The sequence below is a fragment of the Ambystoma mexicanum genome, chromosome 3q (assembly GCF_040938575.1).
Source record: "Ambystoma mexicanum isolate Mex_15411 chromosome 3q, UKY_AmexF1_1, whole genome shotgun sequence".
NCBI classification, from domain to species: domain Eukaryota; kingdom Metazoa; phylum Chordata; class Amphibia; order Caudata; family Ambystomatidae; genus Ambystoma; species Ambystoma mexicanum.
The window spans coordinates 950,919,421-950,937,790 of NC_090926.1; the positions used below are offsets into that span (position 1 = coordinate 950,919,421).

Consider the following 18,370-nt stretch of genomic DNA (forward strand, 5'->3'; position numbering starts at 1 on the left):
TTAACTGTGACAATTCTTGTTAATATGAGCATATTACCAATTTCACAATTGCTCCCAGTTTGATAAATTAAATATTCTCCCAGTTCATTGACCCCAGTCTTCAAAATTATATAATATTCACAGTTTTCACAATCACAATATATTTTCGTTTTCTGAAGCACATGCCTAGTAATCTGTTTACGATCCAGTAGACTCTGGCACAATTTCAGCAAACCCTTATCTTACAAGCTATCTCAACAGCCAGTGTATTTCCAATTGTTCTATTTCCAGGATACTTCTGGGTTGGCAATGCTGGCACACTGCTAGTTTTACAGATCCAGTTTGCATAATCGCAAACTATGATCAGCTGTTTCAACTTTCCTGGTATATTCTCAGTTTTTTCAACCACATGATATTCCCAGTTTGACAATCCCAGTCTATTCACAGATTGTACACGTAAAGTGAATTCCCAATTTCCACAATCCCAAGGAATATTCAGTTTGAAAATACCCGTATATTTTGAGTTTTGAAAATTCCAAAATGTTCTTAGTCTGCACTATCCAAATGCTTACTGTGTAGTTGAACGTTGTTAACTACAAGCATATTCTAGTTTGGAAATATAGCTATGCTCCACTTTGTACAATCCCAGTTTATTCATGGTTTTCAAATTCCCAAGCTATTCTCAGATTGTACAATTCCAGTGCAGTGAATGTGTCTGTTTTATAAGCTGGTTTGGGAGAACGCAGTTATGGCAATGGTGTAGAAAGTATTTCCCCATGTGGTAACACAATCACGCCTGCGGTAATGGTAGTTCAGTTTGTCGATATTAGCACAGCCAAGTACAACTAAAATAGGCAATCCCTTAGAGACAAGTTTCCAAACATACTGGAAAAAGAAAGCACTTGCAATCCATTCAAGTGACAACACCTTAGGGGACGCAGTGAGCTTCTTACAATGGGTTGAGTTTCAGTGACAATCTGACCAGAGTTGTGGTGGTGAGTAAATAGAACAGTCACAACGGACAATACATGGGTGGACTTGCATAGATTAAGGACAATCAATATTAGACATTTTTAAGTGCATTTAGGCGGTACGGCCAGCTATGTTAGGGATGTAACCATGATGGATGAAGTGTTTGATTGGAGGTAGAGAAAGTGAGGGACAGAGGCAGGTTAGAGGCAAGGGAAAATATTAGCTCAAATGAAATTAGAGGTAGGTTAAAGAGGATACCTCAGAGGCAAGAAGCTAGTCTTTCATTTTGCTTTCAACAAATCAGTGTGGACTGTTTCTCAGATATCATGGGGAAGAGAATGCCATGTAAGTGGAGCAAGAAGAGAACAACAGCAGAAGCAAGAGGGAGGGCGGGGTGCCATAAGGTAGTCGATGAGGAAGAGCAGAGATTATGAAAAGGCTTGTAGAGTTGGACATAGAAAGATATATACAGTGGTGCCTTATCATGGATAGATTTGTGAACCAGGAGAGGAAATCTAAATCCAGCTCAATTTTGAACTGTCAGCCTTCCAGCCTGTTGTCGGTAAGAGGGAACAGGTGTGAAGTGAGGGAGTTCCAAGAGAGTGTGGGTAGTGAAGATAATTATCTTTTTGAGAGGACAGAAAACCATAGTTTGTGAAATCAAAGAGGATGCTGGCACAGTAGTTCAGATTAGAGACAAGAGTAGTTCAGAGATGATTGGCAGTGTTGAACGGATTTGGAGTGCCTGATTTTCTTAATATTTAGGAGGTTGAAGTGAGCTGATGTTGCAGTTTTGGAGATGAGAAGTTGTGAGAAGCGTCATAGATGAAGCCAAGGTTTGTAGCTGAAGAGCGGTAGCAGAGGGTGTCAGGTGGGAACTGGATAGGCAGGGGAGGAGATGCGTGTAAGAGCACCGCTGTTTTGGAAATCTTCAGCATCATGTGAAGCCATCCAAAATGTAATGGCAAAGAGAAATTTGGAAATCTTGATAGAGAGATCAGAGGAGATTTCAGGAAAAAAGAAGGTTTCGGTGTCGTCCACAAAGAGTTGGTACGAGACCCCAAAGGAGGAGATTAGTATTGCTGCAAGAGCAGAAGTGTAAAGTGTAAAGAGGAGAGTACCCAAGACAGAGTCTTGTGGAACACAAACAGTTAGAGGAGTGAGTTGAGAGCTGTTGTTGTTCCATGAGACAGATAATTGGTGCGGTGTCAGATAGGATTCAATCCAGGCAAGAGCTGGATCGCAAATCTCAAAAAGAGAGAGAGAGCATTAAGGAGTGATCAACAGTGTCAAACACAGTGAGCAAACAAGACAAGGATAATTAGGACATTTGATAGGTTGGAGTGCTTAGCAGAGGATATAAAGTTGTAGACATTCATGAGAGCAGTTTATGTGGAGTGAGAGGAGAGCAAACCTCTGATACCTATAATGAAACCTAAAGTGATGGTGCCTAAAATGTTTTCCAGAGATTTAAGAAGATAATCTGGAGTATAGAAAAGCGAACCAAAAATAGAAATAGAAGATACACAGATATGGGGTATCCCTGTTTTTGCTTCTTTTCGAAAACAGCTCAAAACTCTGCCTGTGGCCAGCATATTTTCTCTGTTTAGCACCTTGATGTCGCCTTGTCTTTGCTGCGCTTTATAAATATATATACAGTACTGTACAATATAAGCTAAATAGATCTTGTTGAGCCACTTGTTTTGCTGAAATCAATGTACGAAGAAAGCACATAGATGCTACAGGCAATGACATGATAGAGTGGTTAAAGTAGTGGAAGTAACTGAAAAAGGCAAGGATAGCAATTCCAGGCAGATGATATGGTTGCCTGGAACATAGTGGTGTGACGGGTGAACATCACAAAATATAAATTGAGTGAAGGGAAGAGGACAAGGAAGAAAAATAGATTAAGGAAGAAAAATAGATTAAAATAATGGAGATAGCCAGAAAAGATTGTCAACAAAACAATGAATCATTTATCCCAACAAGAGAGTGCTAATATTGTGTAATATATATTAATCCGCAAAAAAGTATCAAGTCAACTATATCTTATAAATGGGTTGCTTCACTGGCTTTTTCAGTATGGTTTATTGTAAGGAGAAAAGGAGAAAACAAGACATTGAGATTGTCTTAAGTGTAAGTGAGGGAGGCTCCCGAAAAATGCATCACTTAATTAATAAACATCTTCACCAGTTACCTGCTTCCATGAAAGACACCTGACAGATGGCAAAGAGTTTACCAAATATCTAGAACATTTGGAAATAAACAGTTCATCTGCAGCCAGAGGTGTAGAACATAGTGATAAAGAAACTAGTCTACAAACAATTAAAAAGGGGTGGTGTGTCACATTGGAACAATGCACCCAAAAGTAAAGAAAAGCTGTGCAAATTGCAAACTAGAAAACCTTCATTGGGAACACCACACACACCTATACACTCATGTGTTATTTTATAGATTGAAATATTGATGTGTGCCCAAATTGAAGCATAATAGAGCATCATGTTCTATTTTACTGCCCAACTTTAAATTGCAAAATTATTCTTATCTAAGATATATTGAGCATGAGGGCAAAAAAAAAGTGTTTGAGGGCAATGGATTGCGCTTTGTCATTACAGTACAGGTAAATAGTCCCTTAATGGCTACAATATTATTTGAGGTTTCAATATGAATATTCAAGTTAACAGAGCAAGCATAATTTAACTTTCCATAACCCAGTGTGTACATTTTGGCCTGCCATTATCTGACAGTTCTGCCCTGTGGGAGAAGGCTCATTTATCACATCAGAAGAACCCATTGCATTTGCAAGATTTGTAGAAGAAAATACCATGTGAACAAGCTTTCTAAGTTAACGGGCAGCCCCCACCTTTGCAAGTCCATCTAAGGATAGCAAATATTATAAATACACGCAAACATACTATCCGAATTGAAAATCATGCTGCTTACAGAGATTAAGATCTAAAGTGATCAGAGAGCCAGGGCTCTGGTCAGACTTCAAGGAACACATTAATATACTTGGAGTGTTCACCTTTCGACCCCACCTTCCATTAGGTAGACCACATGGTTGTTCTAACAGAATGAGAGCAAAGGGGCTTGTCATAAGACTCCAATCAATAATTGCCCAAGAGGCGTTCTAGCATCATGAGCTACTTTAACCCATAAATTAATCTAAGACAGGGACTTCATAGGACACTAACGACCATTTAAATCGATATGACATTTGAATTGGGAATGTATTTTTAAGATAACTCTGAAACCATGTAATTTACAAACACGCTGATGGGTGCGTTGTGATTGTGTGGTCATTCTCTGCCTACATAGGTTTTCCTCAGTTTATAAAAAGTATAAATATGAAATCATACATATTAATTCCACATATCCCGATGTGTGTATAGGCACGGAATTGAAACAAATCCATGTTTTTCAATGTGTCAGCATATTGCTATGGAAAAAGATGAAAGACAAACAGATTAAAACTATGGGAATGTTGACTGATAGATAAGGTAATGGAAGAACTTGACCAATCAAAAATTCATTCAAAATAGAAAAATCTTAATATTTTGTGTGTAATGCAAAAGTGCTTCCCATTATATGAAGGTCTATTGACATCTGACTGCATGTAGAAATCATAGCATTTCTGCACACAGGTACAGGGCTTGACAAACCAGGATTCAAAGAAACATTGCAGTTTCTTAGTATAGTTACATTCTTTCTCATGTAACTTAATGCACAGGGAAAAAACATGTCAAACGATGCCAACATGCTTTTTATGTGATGCATACTCTGTGTAAAACAGGGTACACTTCCCGGTACTGACAGGGTAGCATTTTAAAGGTGATATCTAAAAAAGTGTTCTAAATGTTTTCACTGATATAGTCCACGCTGGGCTGTGGTCTGAGGAACCTACATCATAAGCTAATCAGGAAATGCGTGATAGTGTGTAATCTGTGAAAGCAATAAATATTAATCAATTAATGGATAAGTGTAAGGGAGTTAGACATCCCATTGCCATACCCAGGGAAACTATTCATAATATAAAAATGCCCTTTCCTCTTGCCATTGCAGAGTGAACGGGTTTGCAAAGTGTAGCCGGAAGGGTACCCATCCTTGTATTAGAAAATCAGAAATCCATGTTACTATTATTAGTGAGTCAACTGGCCTCCTGTGCATTCTAAATTGATGGTATTGTTTTTCAGACCCAAAACTGCAGAATTTTTATGCAATGCCTTTCAGTCTGTATATAAATGTCTATTAATGGCAGTGTGAGACAAACATAGTAAAAGAGAGATGACACAGGGCCTCGTCACAATTTGGGCAGTATCCTGGCTGCAATACCACCCAACTGTAATAGCGTGAGCGCCCACTGGTCCAGTGGTATTACCGCTGGTTCACATGTTGGGCGTTAACAGTAAATCCCCATTCCCTATTGGTTCTGTTGGACCCAATTGGGAATTTTCGGCGCTAATGCAGCTGGGTAATACAGCCGGCGGTAATACAGGCCGCAGCATGGGATTTTCAGCTCCAGAAAAAAGCTGGAGGCGAAACAGCCCATTTAGCACTTAACTCGTTATAGGGCCAGCACTTAAATGCAGCGGTAATACTATTACTATCGTATTTAATGGCTACAGCCCAACTCGCGATGAGGCCATAAGACAACAAAGATATATTTCAATAAAGCATTATTAATAAGCAGGATGGTGTAATGCCTAACTAACACTATTTTATGGCAGGATTTCCCTGCCTCAAGAAATCTAAGGACAGTCTGTGTCTTAAGTCAAAACCAAATGTCTGTGTGTTAAAAACTTATGCTTGTTCTCACAACTACAACACAACTAGTGGGGCAATGTCCTCAGCCAAACAGAAGTGTTCGAAAGCAAATGTTCAATGATTGGCAATTTAAACGTTCTGGTCTAAGCACAGTTGTCAGACCACACGGTCCACCCATCAAAGGTCACGCAACCATAAGATTCCCAAAGCTGATGTTTAATAGTTAACACTTTGTAATCTTGTCCAAGTAGCAACTTTCTTGTTATTTAATATTTGCAGCATTACAGAATTCACTTGGTTTCACTCTCAACATGCTTTTATGTTATTCAATATTCAAGCTGTATAGATGTACTTTGTCTGAACTCGAATAATGTCTTTCAAATATTTCAGTCTTCAATAGATGTAGGTTTCATTTATACAGGCTCAGCATCTCCTTTCATCAAGTTTGGAATTCAATATTCCCAAAGTTACATTATATGGGCTCAGCAGCCCATCTGAGCGCACCAGGGTTCCCACTCTCATCGTGAACCTTACCAGGTTGATGCTGTTCCGCTCTGTGGCTTCTCTCCCACATGGGAGAAGCAACTTTCCAGTTTGTTTGCGGTTTCCTTCCAGGTACGCCAGACTTCAAGCTGTTATCTGCCTCTGCTCCACAGCGGCTTATGCTCTCCACCTTCCTCCACACGAGTTCCCGGTCCTGCTTGGTCTGCTCGGTAGCTCTTCCTGGATCAGCAGTAGGTGTCTCAGTGTCGGCCCCTCAGCATGACAAAAACCTGCTTCTGTCCTCATTCTATTCCTGCACCATCTGCATCCCTCATACCCATCACACCTTTGTGACTACCACATTTATGCTCTCCTTCATTATCAATGGGCTGCAGGAGAAACAAAGTATTCTCAATTGTCTGACCTTGTTTAAGGCCATTATTGTGACATGCCTAACCTCTCTTCTTCCTCAGAGTACCAGAGTGATGTTGGCAATAGGAAATCTGCACTACGCCTAATTGTCTCTCCTTCTTCTCAGTACTTGAAGGAGCATTACAGGGGATGGCAGAATGAGATTGACAGTAGCCCATAAAGGCTAGGGTAGAAGAGGGTAGCTCAGTATTAGGAAAGGGGGGATACCATGTTTCGCCTGCCATGTCTTGCCTTCAGGTACACTCTCTCCAATCCCCAAGGACCATCCACTCAGGTGATCCTCCTTTGCTTTTCCACCCCCAGGTTCAAGATCCAAAAGTGATGGCCTTTCCCTGGCCACTTGAACAGAAGATTGCTGGGGAGTAGATGTGAGAGGACCTTCATCTTTCTCACAGCAGGCACTTCAATTTGAAACTTGTAACCCCACATTTGCAACTGTGGGGGCAGCAAATTAATGTATATTTGGATGCCTAACCGTCATTTTCACATGTGACTTTTTTCTGGTAACAACACTTGTTTTTGATATTGGAAACAATTTTGTGATTTGTTAATTCATTGACTGAAATTGTTTAATATAAAGGCTAACTGTAAAGAGCTTTAAATCTGTGGTATTGTGCTCACAGAATTAAGTGTTGTTTAGAGGTGGTCTTGTATTAATCAGGGTTATAATTGTTTCTCTCCCAACAGGCCTAATACACTCACTCTCACTATTCTCAATATTTTCACAACCCCCTTCTCTTCTGCACACTCTATTGTCCCTATTCTCTCCCAGCGCCTACTCCCTCTCACTCTATCTAAAATCCTCACTTCCCTAATTCTGTCTCCCACTCTGCCCAGACTGTTCATTGAGCTTCTAGCTAAGATTGTGGTGTGTTGACACTCCCTTGAATGTCCGGGGACAGTGAGCAGCAGCAAGGTCAACTACAAACGGAAGACTTTGGCTAACGGCCTATCGATGAGAAATGATGGACTAATTGGGAGTAGACTGATGGGATTCAAGCACCTATGTTTCATTTCACATATGTGTTGCTAAGAAGCCAGAAGTGCAAGGTTGGGATAATATCCCAACCAATCAGTGGGGATGAGGCACAACGTAACACACAATGTTGCAGGAGCCAATTCACTGTTATTTTGTTCCCTATAATCAGTACTGTATGCATTTAGAGGTAGTTCAAGGCGTGCCTTACAGATAAGGGGTAACCAATGAAGCACTAACCCTTTAATGTTCCATAAGTAGATATGTTCCTTCATCAATCGCTAACCTTCATAGGTTTTGTATTTTGCCACGCAGAATGATGTCACAGATGATGCATATTTAAGCAATATGCCCCGAGTGGCCGGGGCATTACCAGAGTCGGTAATGCCCCCGCCGTGAGGGGCATATAGCTATTAGTACCCCGGCCTGCAAAAACTGCGTGACCAGGGCACCAAAAGCTATATTTTTGTCCCGAAACGCTGCATTGTTTCGGGCGAAAAAAAAAAGAAAAAGGACGTCCAAGAAAACGGCCGCCATGGAAAGGGAAAACAGAGTCCGTTTTCCCTTTCCATGACGGCCATCGGGAGCGGACGCGCTGGAAACAGTAGTGTTTCCAGACCATCCGCTCCCAAAAAAAAAGGAAGATAAGTGCGGTTGGGAGGGGAAGGGAGAAAAAAAAAATAAAGTACATGGGTCCCCGGCGGGGGACGATAGAAGCCTCCAGCCATGTGGAGGCTCAGAGCAGGGATGGCCCCGCTCTGAGTCTCCACACGGTTGGAGGCTGCCATCGTCCCCCACCGGGGACAAGGGATAGAAGGTAAGTGGGGTGAGGAAAGAGGGAGGGAGGGAAAAAAAGCGAAAGCCTTACCCGAGTCCCCAGCGTGCGGCGAAGGCAGCCTCTCAGCCGTGGGGAGGCGTGGAGCGGTGATGGCCCCGCTTCGAGCTTCATCATTGGCTGAGGGGTTGCCAAACCCCCCGCCGGGGACAAAGGCCATGGAATCCCGACAGAGGGATTCCCAGTCTGGTAATGACTCGGCGAGGGAAAATCAGAATGGCTCTTTCATTCTGATTGCGCCCTCGCTGGGTACTAATGAGGTTTAAGACCTACATGTAATCAAGTTGTTGTGTGAGTATGCAAGCAAAAGTCTGATGTCTGCCAGGTTGCCCTGCTTTATTAAACTGAGAATAAAGTAGTAGTTTGCCATAGTCCTTGAGTCTGTCCGGTTATTTGGTTTATTACCATTATTGTCATTCCGTCCAGCACAAAAGATGCTTCAAGGTGTTACAGCACAGGGAATTGTAGAGTTTTGGAGAAAAAAATATACTTTCCACTAACATACCTGAATACACTTACATGGGTTCAGTGTAAGGATGTCTGTTTAAGGCCTAGTGACATTTTGAAAACTGCCTCCATATCCGAGTGGGACTTTGAACACGTGTCTTCCAATAATGGGGTATTTTAGGTTTCCCTGGTTTCATGCAGCACATATATGCCCTTCATTCTTTAATGGAAAGAAATCCACATATTATACACACCAAATTATTTTTCATATTAATTGATTGGGACCCAGATTGATCGTTGTATGCTAACATGACCATATCGTTGTCTCCATATGCTCTTTTAGACTCCCCAACCTAGTAGCCTGTTAGTCTACTGGCTGTCTAAGCTATTAATACATGTTGAGAACCAAGCATGATCGTTATGAAATAACTTGTCCATGACCATGTCACCAGAGGTGCCTTTAGATCCCACCCCTCAGTATCTTCTTATCTACTGGTTGTCAGAGTTACGTTAGTGAAGACAAGTCATGTAACCGCTTTCCTCCCTGATTGGCAACCTGTGCGACCAACCAACAATCTACTGCAGCCAAATTCCAAAATGTGATTTCCGCACATGCCCCCACCGCCCCCCGGCACTGAGTAGTGTAATGATACAACACCGGTAACAATGGCCTAATATGAAGCCCCTAATATCAGCCTACAGCACTAGGAGGAAGTTATGTACAGAGTATAACTCAATTTGGATAAGGAAGCAAAAGGGATTAGAAGTACAGTGCCAGAGTTGTCCCCTTTTCCTGTTTTCAAACAAATCTCTCAACTACATTCTGCTCATTAAGCATTTTACAACACTCCCTAGCAAAGCCTGCCCGAGACATGGGCAGTCCGTGCTGTCACCCCTGGCCCCGCACTCTTGGGGGCCCCGCAGCAACCAGCTGTAGCGAGTATAAAGTTAAGCAAATTGTATTTAATGGTGGCTGCACTGCTTGCAGGCACAGGGCTTTGTGTGCCCATTTTAGCAGCCCGTGATGTCAGCAGCCAATCCCATGTGACTCTTCTAGAGACAAGTATCCGCCTACCTCCCCAGCAGCCCATTAAACCCCATGGGGCCTCACAGTTAGGGCTCATCACGCTCATGGAAGCTCTATAAATAAGTTGTTCGTTTAAGACCATTGTTTTGGACAAATCGTTCAAAGAGGGTATTTTATTCTGACAGCACATACAAAAAACGTGTTTTTGCCCAAAACATCTTTTTGAGGACAATTAAAACAGGTTAACAAAAGAAAGACGCACATTATCTCTCTAGTTTTCATGTGTTCACTATTTGGTGTGTCAAATACGTTTATTGTTTTGTAGTTTTGTAGCATATCAGATTTCACTCGCATCATATAAAGAATGTATTTGTCAAACGATGCAAAACACCCAGGTTAGCTTTTTATATGATCTTTTGGTAATAGTCTAAATCTTGAAAGAAAGACCTACAACCCATTTGTGTATCCTTTTGTTGAATTGCATTCTAGATCAAGATGAGGTGAAAATAAAACAACCGTTGTTATTGCTAACGTTTCCTATATTTCTGGAGCACTTTCATGATTTGTGTCTTTTCAACTCCTTTTTATAAAACAGTTTGAAAGCCAAACGCAGTGGTCAGGGGGGAAAGGATAGGATACATTGGTTGTGATGATTTACCAGGTCCATGGATACTGGAAGAGTGGTTGCTGGACTGAAGGTGTTGTTCTCCATGGTCCTGTGCTGATTTGCAGGGTACAGGTTGAGGGTATATGTGGGTAGACTGTGACCGCCCACTCACATGGCCATTTGGAAATGTCTTCAAACCACATCTCTTGTATTGGTATTTTGCTTTCCATGGACTATTTCAACATAGATGTTTGTGTGTAAAAGATGTGCACCTTGCATACTTTGCAGGCAACGCGTTATAGAAACATCTCCTCTATCTGGCTCTTTTTCAGGTATTGATGGTTCATTTTTTGAAAGACAATGTTCATTTGAATTTTGCATTTTCTTCTATTAAGAGAGGCCACTTGCATGTTTCACTTTAAGATCCGTTCAGTCCCTGTTTGTGTGTGTTAATGAGCCCCTACACTTTTTTTGCACTTGAACCCTATTGATACCATTTGAAGACGTGCAGAATTGCTTATTCTGATTGCCTAAGTAACGTCCCGGTAAATGGGCTTTGCTTCAATTGCACTATAAGGCAATCCTGCAGCAAAGGCACTTTCCATGTCTGGCTCAGGGCCAATCCTCACCTGCACCTCCTTGGAATATGCAGGAAAGAGCATATCATAGCTAATGAGCATATCTTTTGACTCCTTCCATGCATGTTGGCCGGGTTGGGCAGGAGGCAAGTATTGTGACGAGAAAGAGCAGGACAAGGAGTAATGAAGATTACACACAGGTAATCTGAGAATAACTTCCATGCTCATCTTCCCTGTCCAAACACTTACCAATACGAACTCCAACCTCTTGGCAAGGCTCCCGAGGCCCAGCCAAAAAGCTCTGGCCAGAGGATTCATTCTGTCAGCTCCCCTCCAAGCGCGGCAAGGAGAAGATATTAGTTGCGCGAGACAGCCCAACAGCCTTCCTGGAACCGTGCCAAAGGCTGGAACAATTGAACTACAGCATGTCCAAACAGTAGGGTGTTATATATCCATGTGGGAAGGGTGTAACATGAACAAAAAAGAGAATGAAAATAAAAGGGCTCCTGACAATTGAGCTGTGTACCTCATAAGTAAGTACTTGGACGAGGAAGATGGAGGTGGATGTAGTGAAGTTAACCATGCGTTTTAAAAATAATAAAAGCTTTGCTTGGATATTAATTTCTTTGACAGTCAAAATAATCACCTGAATTTAAGGTGCATTGCTAGTTTGGAAAATATGGCGAAATATCTACACTTGTAAAAAAATGTATTATGTATGCTTACATTTAAAATACATGAAACCTTCATATCACAGTATACATTTCAAAACCACACAACTATTTGTTTAAAATAGATGAACAAATTGTCAAAACTACATATTATGTACATTATCAAATATTAATACATTCATAAAGCATTCACCAAAATGCCTAATTCCTCATTCCAAAGCTCCTACTTAGAATTCAACCTTTATAATAGTATCTCACCATATAAATACATTTCATAATCACATGACAATTTAACGCTTCACATTATAACTCAGATTCCTAGTATTTAAAACAATCACGCAAACATTCAGTACAGAATGAGCACACTTCATCTCTAAGTGTACCTAAAAAACAATGTTCTATTAGGATTCCATCCATTGTTATTCTACACATTGAGACAGTCAATAAAGACCAAAACCGCAAACAAAACGTTCGAATTACCCAATCACACAAGCATTTGCCGGAGTATGTCATGGACAATAGAATGTGGGCAGTAAAGAAATTTTCACAATTGCAACATTCTAAAAAACAAACGTGCTAGACAGCGCAGTGGCAAATGGTTCCACTTCTCGGGTTCAACTTGGTTACCACAGTGGCAGCAAGGGCTTATCTTTTGTGATTAGACCTCTGAGCCATAATTTCACGTGTTTGAAAAATGTTAAATCTAAAACATATACCCTATAGAATAAAAGCAGTCGTGTAACTGCTGATTAAACAACATATAACTTCAGTAAGCAAAACACACACATCACATTTTTTTTTCTTTTCCAATAACTTCATTCTGACATAGGGCCATGAAAGTAAATCCTAACACATACTAAAAAAAAAACAAAAAAAATAAATAAATACATCTTTCATAATAGAGCACATTAGCTAATGCCCCAGGAACCCACTAGTAGCCTTTGCGCCCCATACACAGTTACCTAAATGTCTGAAGCCATTAGGGGCCAGAGGTCCATTACCACCTATGGTTGCCCAGAACTCTTTTGCCCAATGGTGTTCTGTTGGCTCCTGATTGCACTGGGTTATGGGGCCCGGTCTCGGTGGATGAACAGAGTTATAGTAATTATAGGGTCTGATTACAATCGTGCTATTTGGTATTGGGCTGCATCTTACGTTCATCCCCAGGATGGCTTTAGCTACTCTCTGGTCTCTAAATTCTATCTGGAGTAGATTGTATGCGGTTTCACCCTGATAATCTAGTCTTGGGCGATTATGGATGGCCATACAGCCATGCACAGTACAAAGCCAGTGTGTACATTTATTTATGAGGGCTTCCCTGGGTTCTAGTTGGTTAGGGGGCAATATGGGAACTTTGTGTAAAAATACTGTGCCACTCCTGGGTACCCAATGTGCCGTGCTGTTAGTCATACCCTCCCCATGCCACGATCTACATGTCCTACAGTGGGCATCCTTGGGAGCAGATCTGTGATTGCCAGCTCTGCCAGCAGATTTGTCGGACATTAGGTTAGTGATTACTGGTGGGTCGGCTTGCATGGGTAGGGGCTTCTGGGGCAACTGATTGTCTTGATTCCTTGGTTTTACAGGGGGATCACATTGAGTTAAAGCCTGGGGCACCTCATTGGACATTAAGCTATTGGAAATTGAATGTTCACCTTTTCCACATGTAGCCCTCAACCCCCTCCGGCTGATGGTCGTTATAGATTTGGGGGCAACTGTGCTGTGTTGGACTGCCTCCTCAGGTTGTTGTCGGACACCAAAACATGTGCCGGGCTAATGGTTAGCCCCTCCATGACGAGCTCAGACAGGATAAGACTGCATTTACATTTGCACCCACAGAGCATGAAACCCTCCTTGGCAGCTGGATCGGCAATGCATTATCTACATAGGACAGATGAAGTGGGAACTCTTGAAGGGTTGAGAACCAGCAGGGGGCAGATTCCGTGGTGCAGATTAGTCTTGATATTGTCCCGGGTAAAGCCGAAGGAGGAGGGCTTGTTATCAAGCACGGCCTCACTGACTGTGCACCTTTTCCCGTCCGTACCCATAATTACCATTTCTTCCATGGGCTCTAGAGTACTGTTCAACCCTGGTGGCAATGCCAGCATCAAGTCCACTGTGACGGGACCACATGAGATATGGCTTTCAATGTCCTTGCAATTAGATGTTTGGGGTTTTCCCGGTTATCCTCCCTCCACGGGTAACCAATTTGGATGATAATAGGGGCCTGATCCGTGCTCCCCAATAATGACACAGGTCCCAGTGCTGGTCTAAGTCTATTCATATTAGATTTAGTTGAGGCAGTATTGATTGCAGTGGTACTAGTAACAGCAGGGCTCGTTGCTGGGGGCGTATTAATGTTCAAATCCTTGGTGCTCCGAATGGGTGAGGGGGTCACCATTGCCACCCATACAGCCCCCATTATTGTGACAACCCTGCGGGTGCTTGGCATGTCCTAGTTCATGAGTAGGTTGATTAGAGGTGCCATGATAGCATGTTCTACTCAGTTGTCCATGGCCTGGTGATCAAAACTGCAGATAACCATTCCATTAATGCTGCTTAGGTGGGGGTTGTCCATTGTCCTATTGGGCACATTCCCGCAAACATCCTGGTTGGTGCCAAGGAACAGGTGGATTTCCTTAATCAGGATATAGGCCTCATTTGTGAGCTTTATAGGGCTGTGGGTTTTTCCCTCAACAACTGGGTCAACATTGTCGGTGCTTCGTGGGGCTGGGGGATCCCATCATCATTTTTCGCTTAACAAGGAGTATCTTACATCGCACTATTGTACTGTATTGCATATTGGAAAGGAGGGCAATTATGCAGGGCTCAGAAGTTGCTTGACTTACCTTAGCTTGACTTGGCTTAGCTTGGAGGGCACACAGTCAACTGGCATATGATCAGAAGCTCCAGGACCTCCTGCCATCCCACACAGCCTTTTAGTCCTTGGTCTCTCACCTTAATCTGGCTCCCACAAAGTTAGAGAAATATAGGGACACCCCTCCCCACCCGTCTGCTCACCTATTCAGGTGATGGGAATTGATCAGGATCCCCTTGGTGTACGATGTCCTCTTGTCCTCTTTCCCAGCAGGTACACTAGTTCCACTGTGAAAAACAACGGAGACCCACACCAGCTGCAGCTGTGAGTCCCTGTGCCCTCCCCCCGCAGACTATATCAACCTGTGGGCAACAATCATCCGCCCCCTTGACCTCTGCAAGCTTCTCCCTCGTGGAGTAAACAGCACCCTTTTCCAAAAAAAGAAGGGAAAAAAAAACAGCAAAACTGGTTGGTGGGGCTTGGTGGCAACTGCTGCAGGCTAGATCCCCTGCGGGCAACAATCACATACGCCCATGGCCCCTGCTGGCTTTGATTTTGCTGGGGATACTAGGCCCTTTTCAAAAAAAGAATGGGGAAAAATGCAGCAAAGCTGGTGGACTGAGCTTTGCGATGACTTTTGCAAGTTGCTCGTCCTGGACCCCCTGCGGGCAACAATCACCCACACCTTTCACCCCTGTGGGCTTCACCACTTGTATGCCCTGCATGCCATAGTCAGGTTGCGTTTTCAAACCAAAGTTGCAAAAAGACCAGTCACAAACAAAATGTCTACTATCTACAGCTGTGAAGATGTATGCTCATGTGCCAGAATTACAGATTGGTCTCACATTCTAGTTTACCCACTGGACAATATGTGTGCTCCTTCGGCAAATCAATGTATCTCACTGAGGCTTACCAGCCAAAATTAGACGCGTCTACAAATGATTCAGATCAGTGTCGACTACTCCAAAATGAGCCTCCCTCCTGATAGTTAAGAGCTATAGAGCGGCAACCCTCTTTTTTGTTGATGGGGGCCTGACTCTAGAGGGTAAATACGTAATGAACTAAAAGGAAATGGAGTCAAGGCTACCCCTCACTACAACGCACGGGTAGTGCTAGAAAACTTGCAGAAGGTTAGGAGTTATTTGGACTAGCCATATATGATCACACTTACAACATGACAGTAGAAATGTGCTGCAAATGTTTTACAGTACATACAATAACACTGTGGCCTCATTGCGACTTTGGTGGTAGCCATGCCGCTATTGGCGGCATGGCTGCCGCCGAAATCGGGTCCGGTTTCCCGGAATGGGGAATTACCGGGCCATTCCGAGTTTGGAGGGCCCAGTAATTCCTCCCTCCAGGAACCTGGGCCCGGACCTTCCCCATTCCCATCTGAGCCCGCGTAGGGCTCAATGGGAATGGGAGAGGGAGCAACAACGGACCGATTACGAGCGGCCCGTTGTTTGCTACCTCTTCCCCTCACGGGACCCGGTAAGGACGCCTGGTTTGACCGGGCGTTACTTACCGGGTCCCGAGAGGGGAGCTTGTAATGAGGCGGAACGGGTTTAACGGGTCTGCCTCCTTTAGCGGAGCCCGTTAACCCGTTCCGCCTCACTCGTAATGAGGCCCTGTATCTGTTATTAACCACACTGCGTATTGAATTGCATGGTTTATGTATAGTGAATGATAATGATCTTCACTTGCCTATCTGTGATTTTAAAATGTTTTTCGATTTAGAATACATTTTGTTTCAACAGTATTTTCCATTTTGTAAGTGTGATCATATCTGGCTTAGTTCCCTCCTGATAGTGCCAAATACTTAATATTAACACTTACAATTAATATACTAAAACAGTTTGTTTGATTCCCATCGATATTAAAGGCTCAATTTGTGACATAATCTTCTGTGATGCATATAAAGGTGCCCAACACACATCTTTTGGCGCCAAATCCACCGCAAATCCTGGGGGGGCGAGGTGGGTTAAGAATAGCATGTTAATCCTGCATCTAATTCTACTGAAAAGTTCATTTCCGCCGCTGCTTTTGTTCTCGTCTTCGGTGCTTTTTTTAATGACGTGTTTCATTGGTTGTGCACCTGCCGCGTGACTCAAAGTCAGGAGATCGGTCTTATGAGGAGGAGTGCACGGAAAAGAACAGCTCACCTTTTGCTGTTGTCACTTCGGGCATCTAAATCATTACCCGATTTTTCTGAAGTGCACCGCATGTGAAAAACGCAATTGATTTGGCGAGAGAGGATAGGGAAGACGGAACAAAAAGTGAAATTGAATGATACCGAAAGAAAGAAAAACATTATGTGTTATTCCTCCAATAATAAAAGCTGCCGTGATGTAAGGCTTTTGATCGGAGACATAGCTGACCTGGAAAACGTGCCAAAAGTCCAGGTGGACTCAAACTATTCCCCCCTCGCCCCATAAAATAAATACCGCTGCTAAACTGAATATTTGCATCTTGTGTTTGTCAAAAGACTCGTGTCGCAGCTGATCACCGGGTTAGCCTGCGTATGAGCCGATCAAGGGTGCAAATCCCAGGGAGGTCGACTTGGACTTTTATCCAAGTGCATGCGGACGCTGTGACTGCTATATAGACTTGTCAAATACTATCAATACCTACTAATCATGCGTCTTGCTACAAGCCAGTTTTTGATACGCGCTATATGAAACATTATTCTTTAAGCGGTTCTCATTATTGTATTTGACTGGGACGATATCTGAGGGTCCGTAAGTTGAACTTTACCCACCCGGAAGCTCTTTTTATAAACACCTGTATGATTTCCAGCCTAGCTCCGCCCCCAGGTTGTGTTCATTTCTCGGCGCAGGACACCTCGCCTACAGGATTGTTGTCGGCATGTTTTGTTCGGCTGCTTCTTACCTCATCGGCACTCGAATTGGTAAACCAGTCGCAGCAGCAAAGGGACATTATCGGTGACAGGAACAGCAGTGCGTGGAGGGCGTTAGTGTTCGGTTTGGGAGCAAAGAGGGCGAGCTCGAGTTACTCCGGGTGCTCTCACAAAAGTTTCCTTTGTTCGAAAGTCTTGTCATGAGACTTTCAACAAACCGAGCTTTCTTCCGGCCACAGCATGTCACTTCGCTATCTCTCATCGCATCACATGTGCTGCTTTGAGAGGTCCGCTTCCATTTCGTAAGTTTATCTCAAACCTCGGCATGAGCTCAAACAACCAGTCACTTCCTCCTCGCAGGAGAGGGTGCAGTCGGAATGTGCCATTCCCTGGAGGCCTGGGGAGAATCAAAAGTGAAGTGGCATGTACCATTGAAAGCCTATTCAACCATGCTCTTTAGCCCACAGGAAATAAAGAACATCATGTTTTTCAAATGCAATGTCTGCCAAAATGAAAAGACTGCATTTGATAATCACATGTGTGTTGATTACTGGCATTGGCGACGATGATGCGTTTTTACCTCACGAGGAAAATCAGTTTGTGGTGAGCACTATATGAATGTTGTGTCGCACTTCTCTAAAGCACATTTTAAGGGTATCAATTAAAATACGTACAATAGGTTGTCTTTTTTTTAATGTATTTTTTGTATCGTGCTAAACTCTAGCATCTACTTGCTTCAAAGCGCTATTGCACAGAAACCTCAAGGCAAGTAGGAGTTGTAATGAAGAGGCAAAACATATATTTTTTTACCAAAAAGTCCGTCTGTTAACTTTATTTCGGCCATGCGGCTATACAAGTACATCATAACACATACACAATTCCAATAGAACAAATGACAATACATCGTTTCAACGAATAAAGAAA

The 18,370-nt window shown here is 42.8% G+C and overlaps 1 protein-coding gene across 2 annotated transcripts in view; it reads right to left on the bottom strand.

The window, feature by feature from the left end:
- The window catches only part of LOC138583125 (uncharacterized), a 271,451-nt gene extending 253,590 nt beyond the window's left edge, over nt 1-17,861 (bottom strand). The window contains exon 1 of one of the 2 annotated variants that reach the window (XM_069655095.1): nt 17,479-17,752. In XM_069655095.1, the coding sequence (XP_069511196.1) occupies nt 17,479-17,526 (48 nt within the window). In that variant the 5' untranslated portion in view covers nt 17,527-17,752. Of the gene's footprint in view, nt 1-17,478 lie in introns of both variants that reach the window. The other variant, XM_069655094.1, reaches the window with a different exon arrangement.
- Between the last annotated feature and the right edge of the window lie 509 nt (nt 17,862-18,370).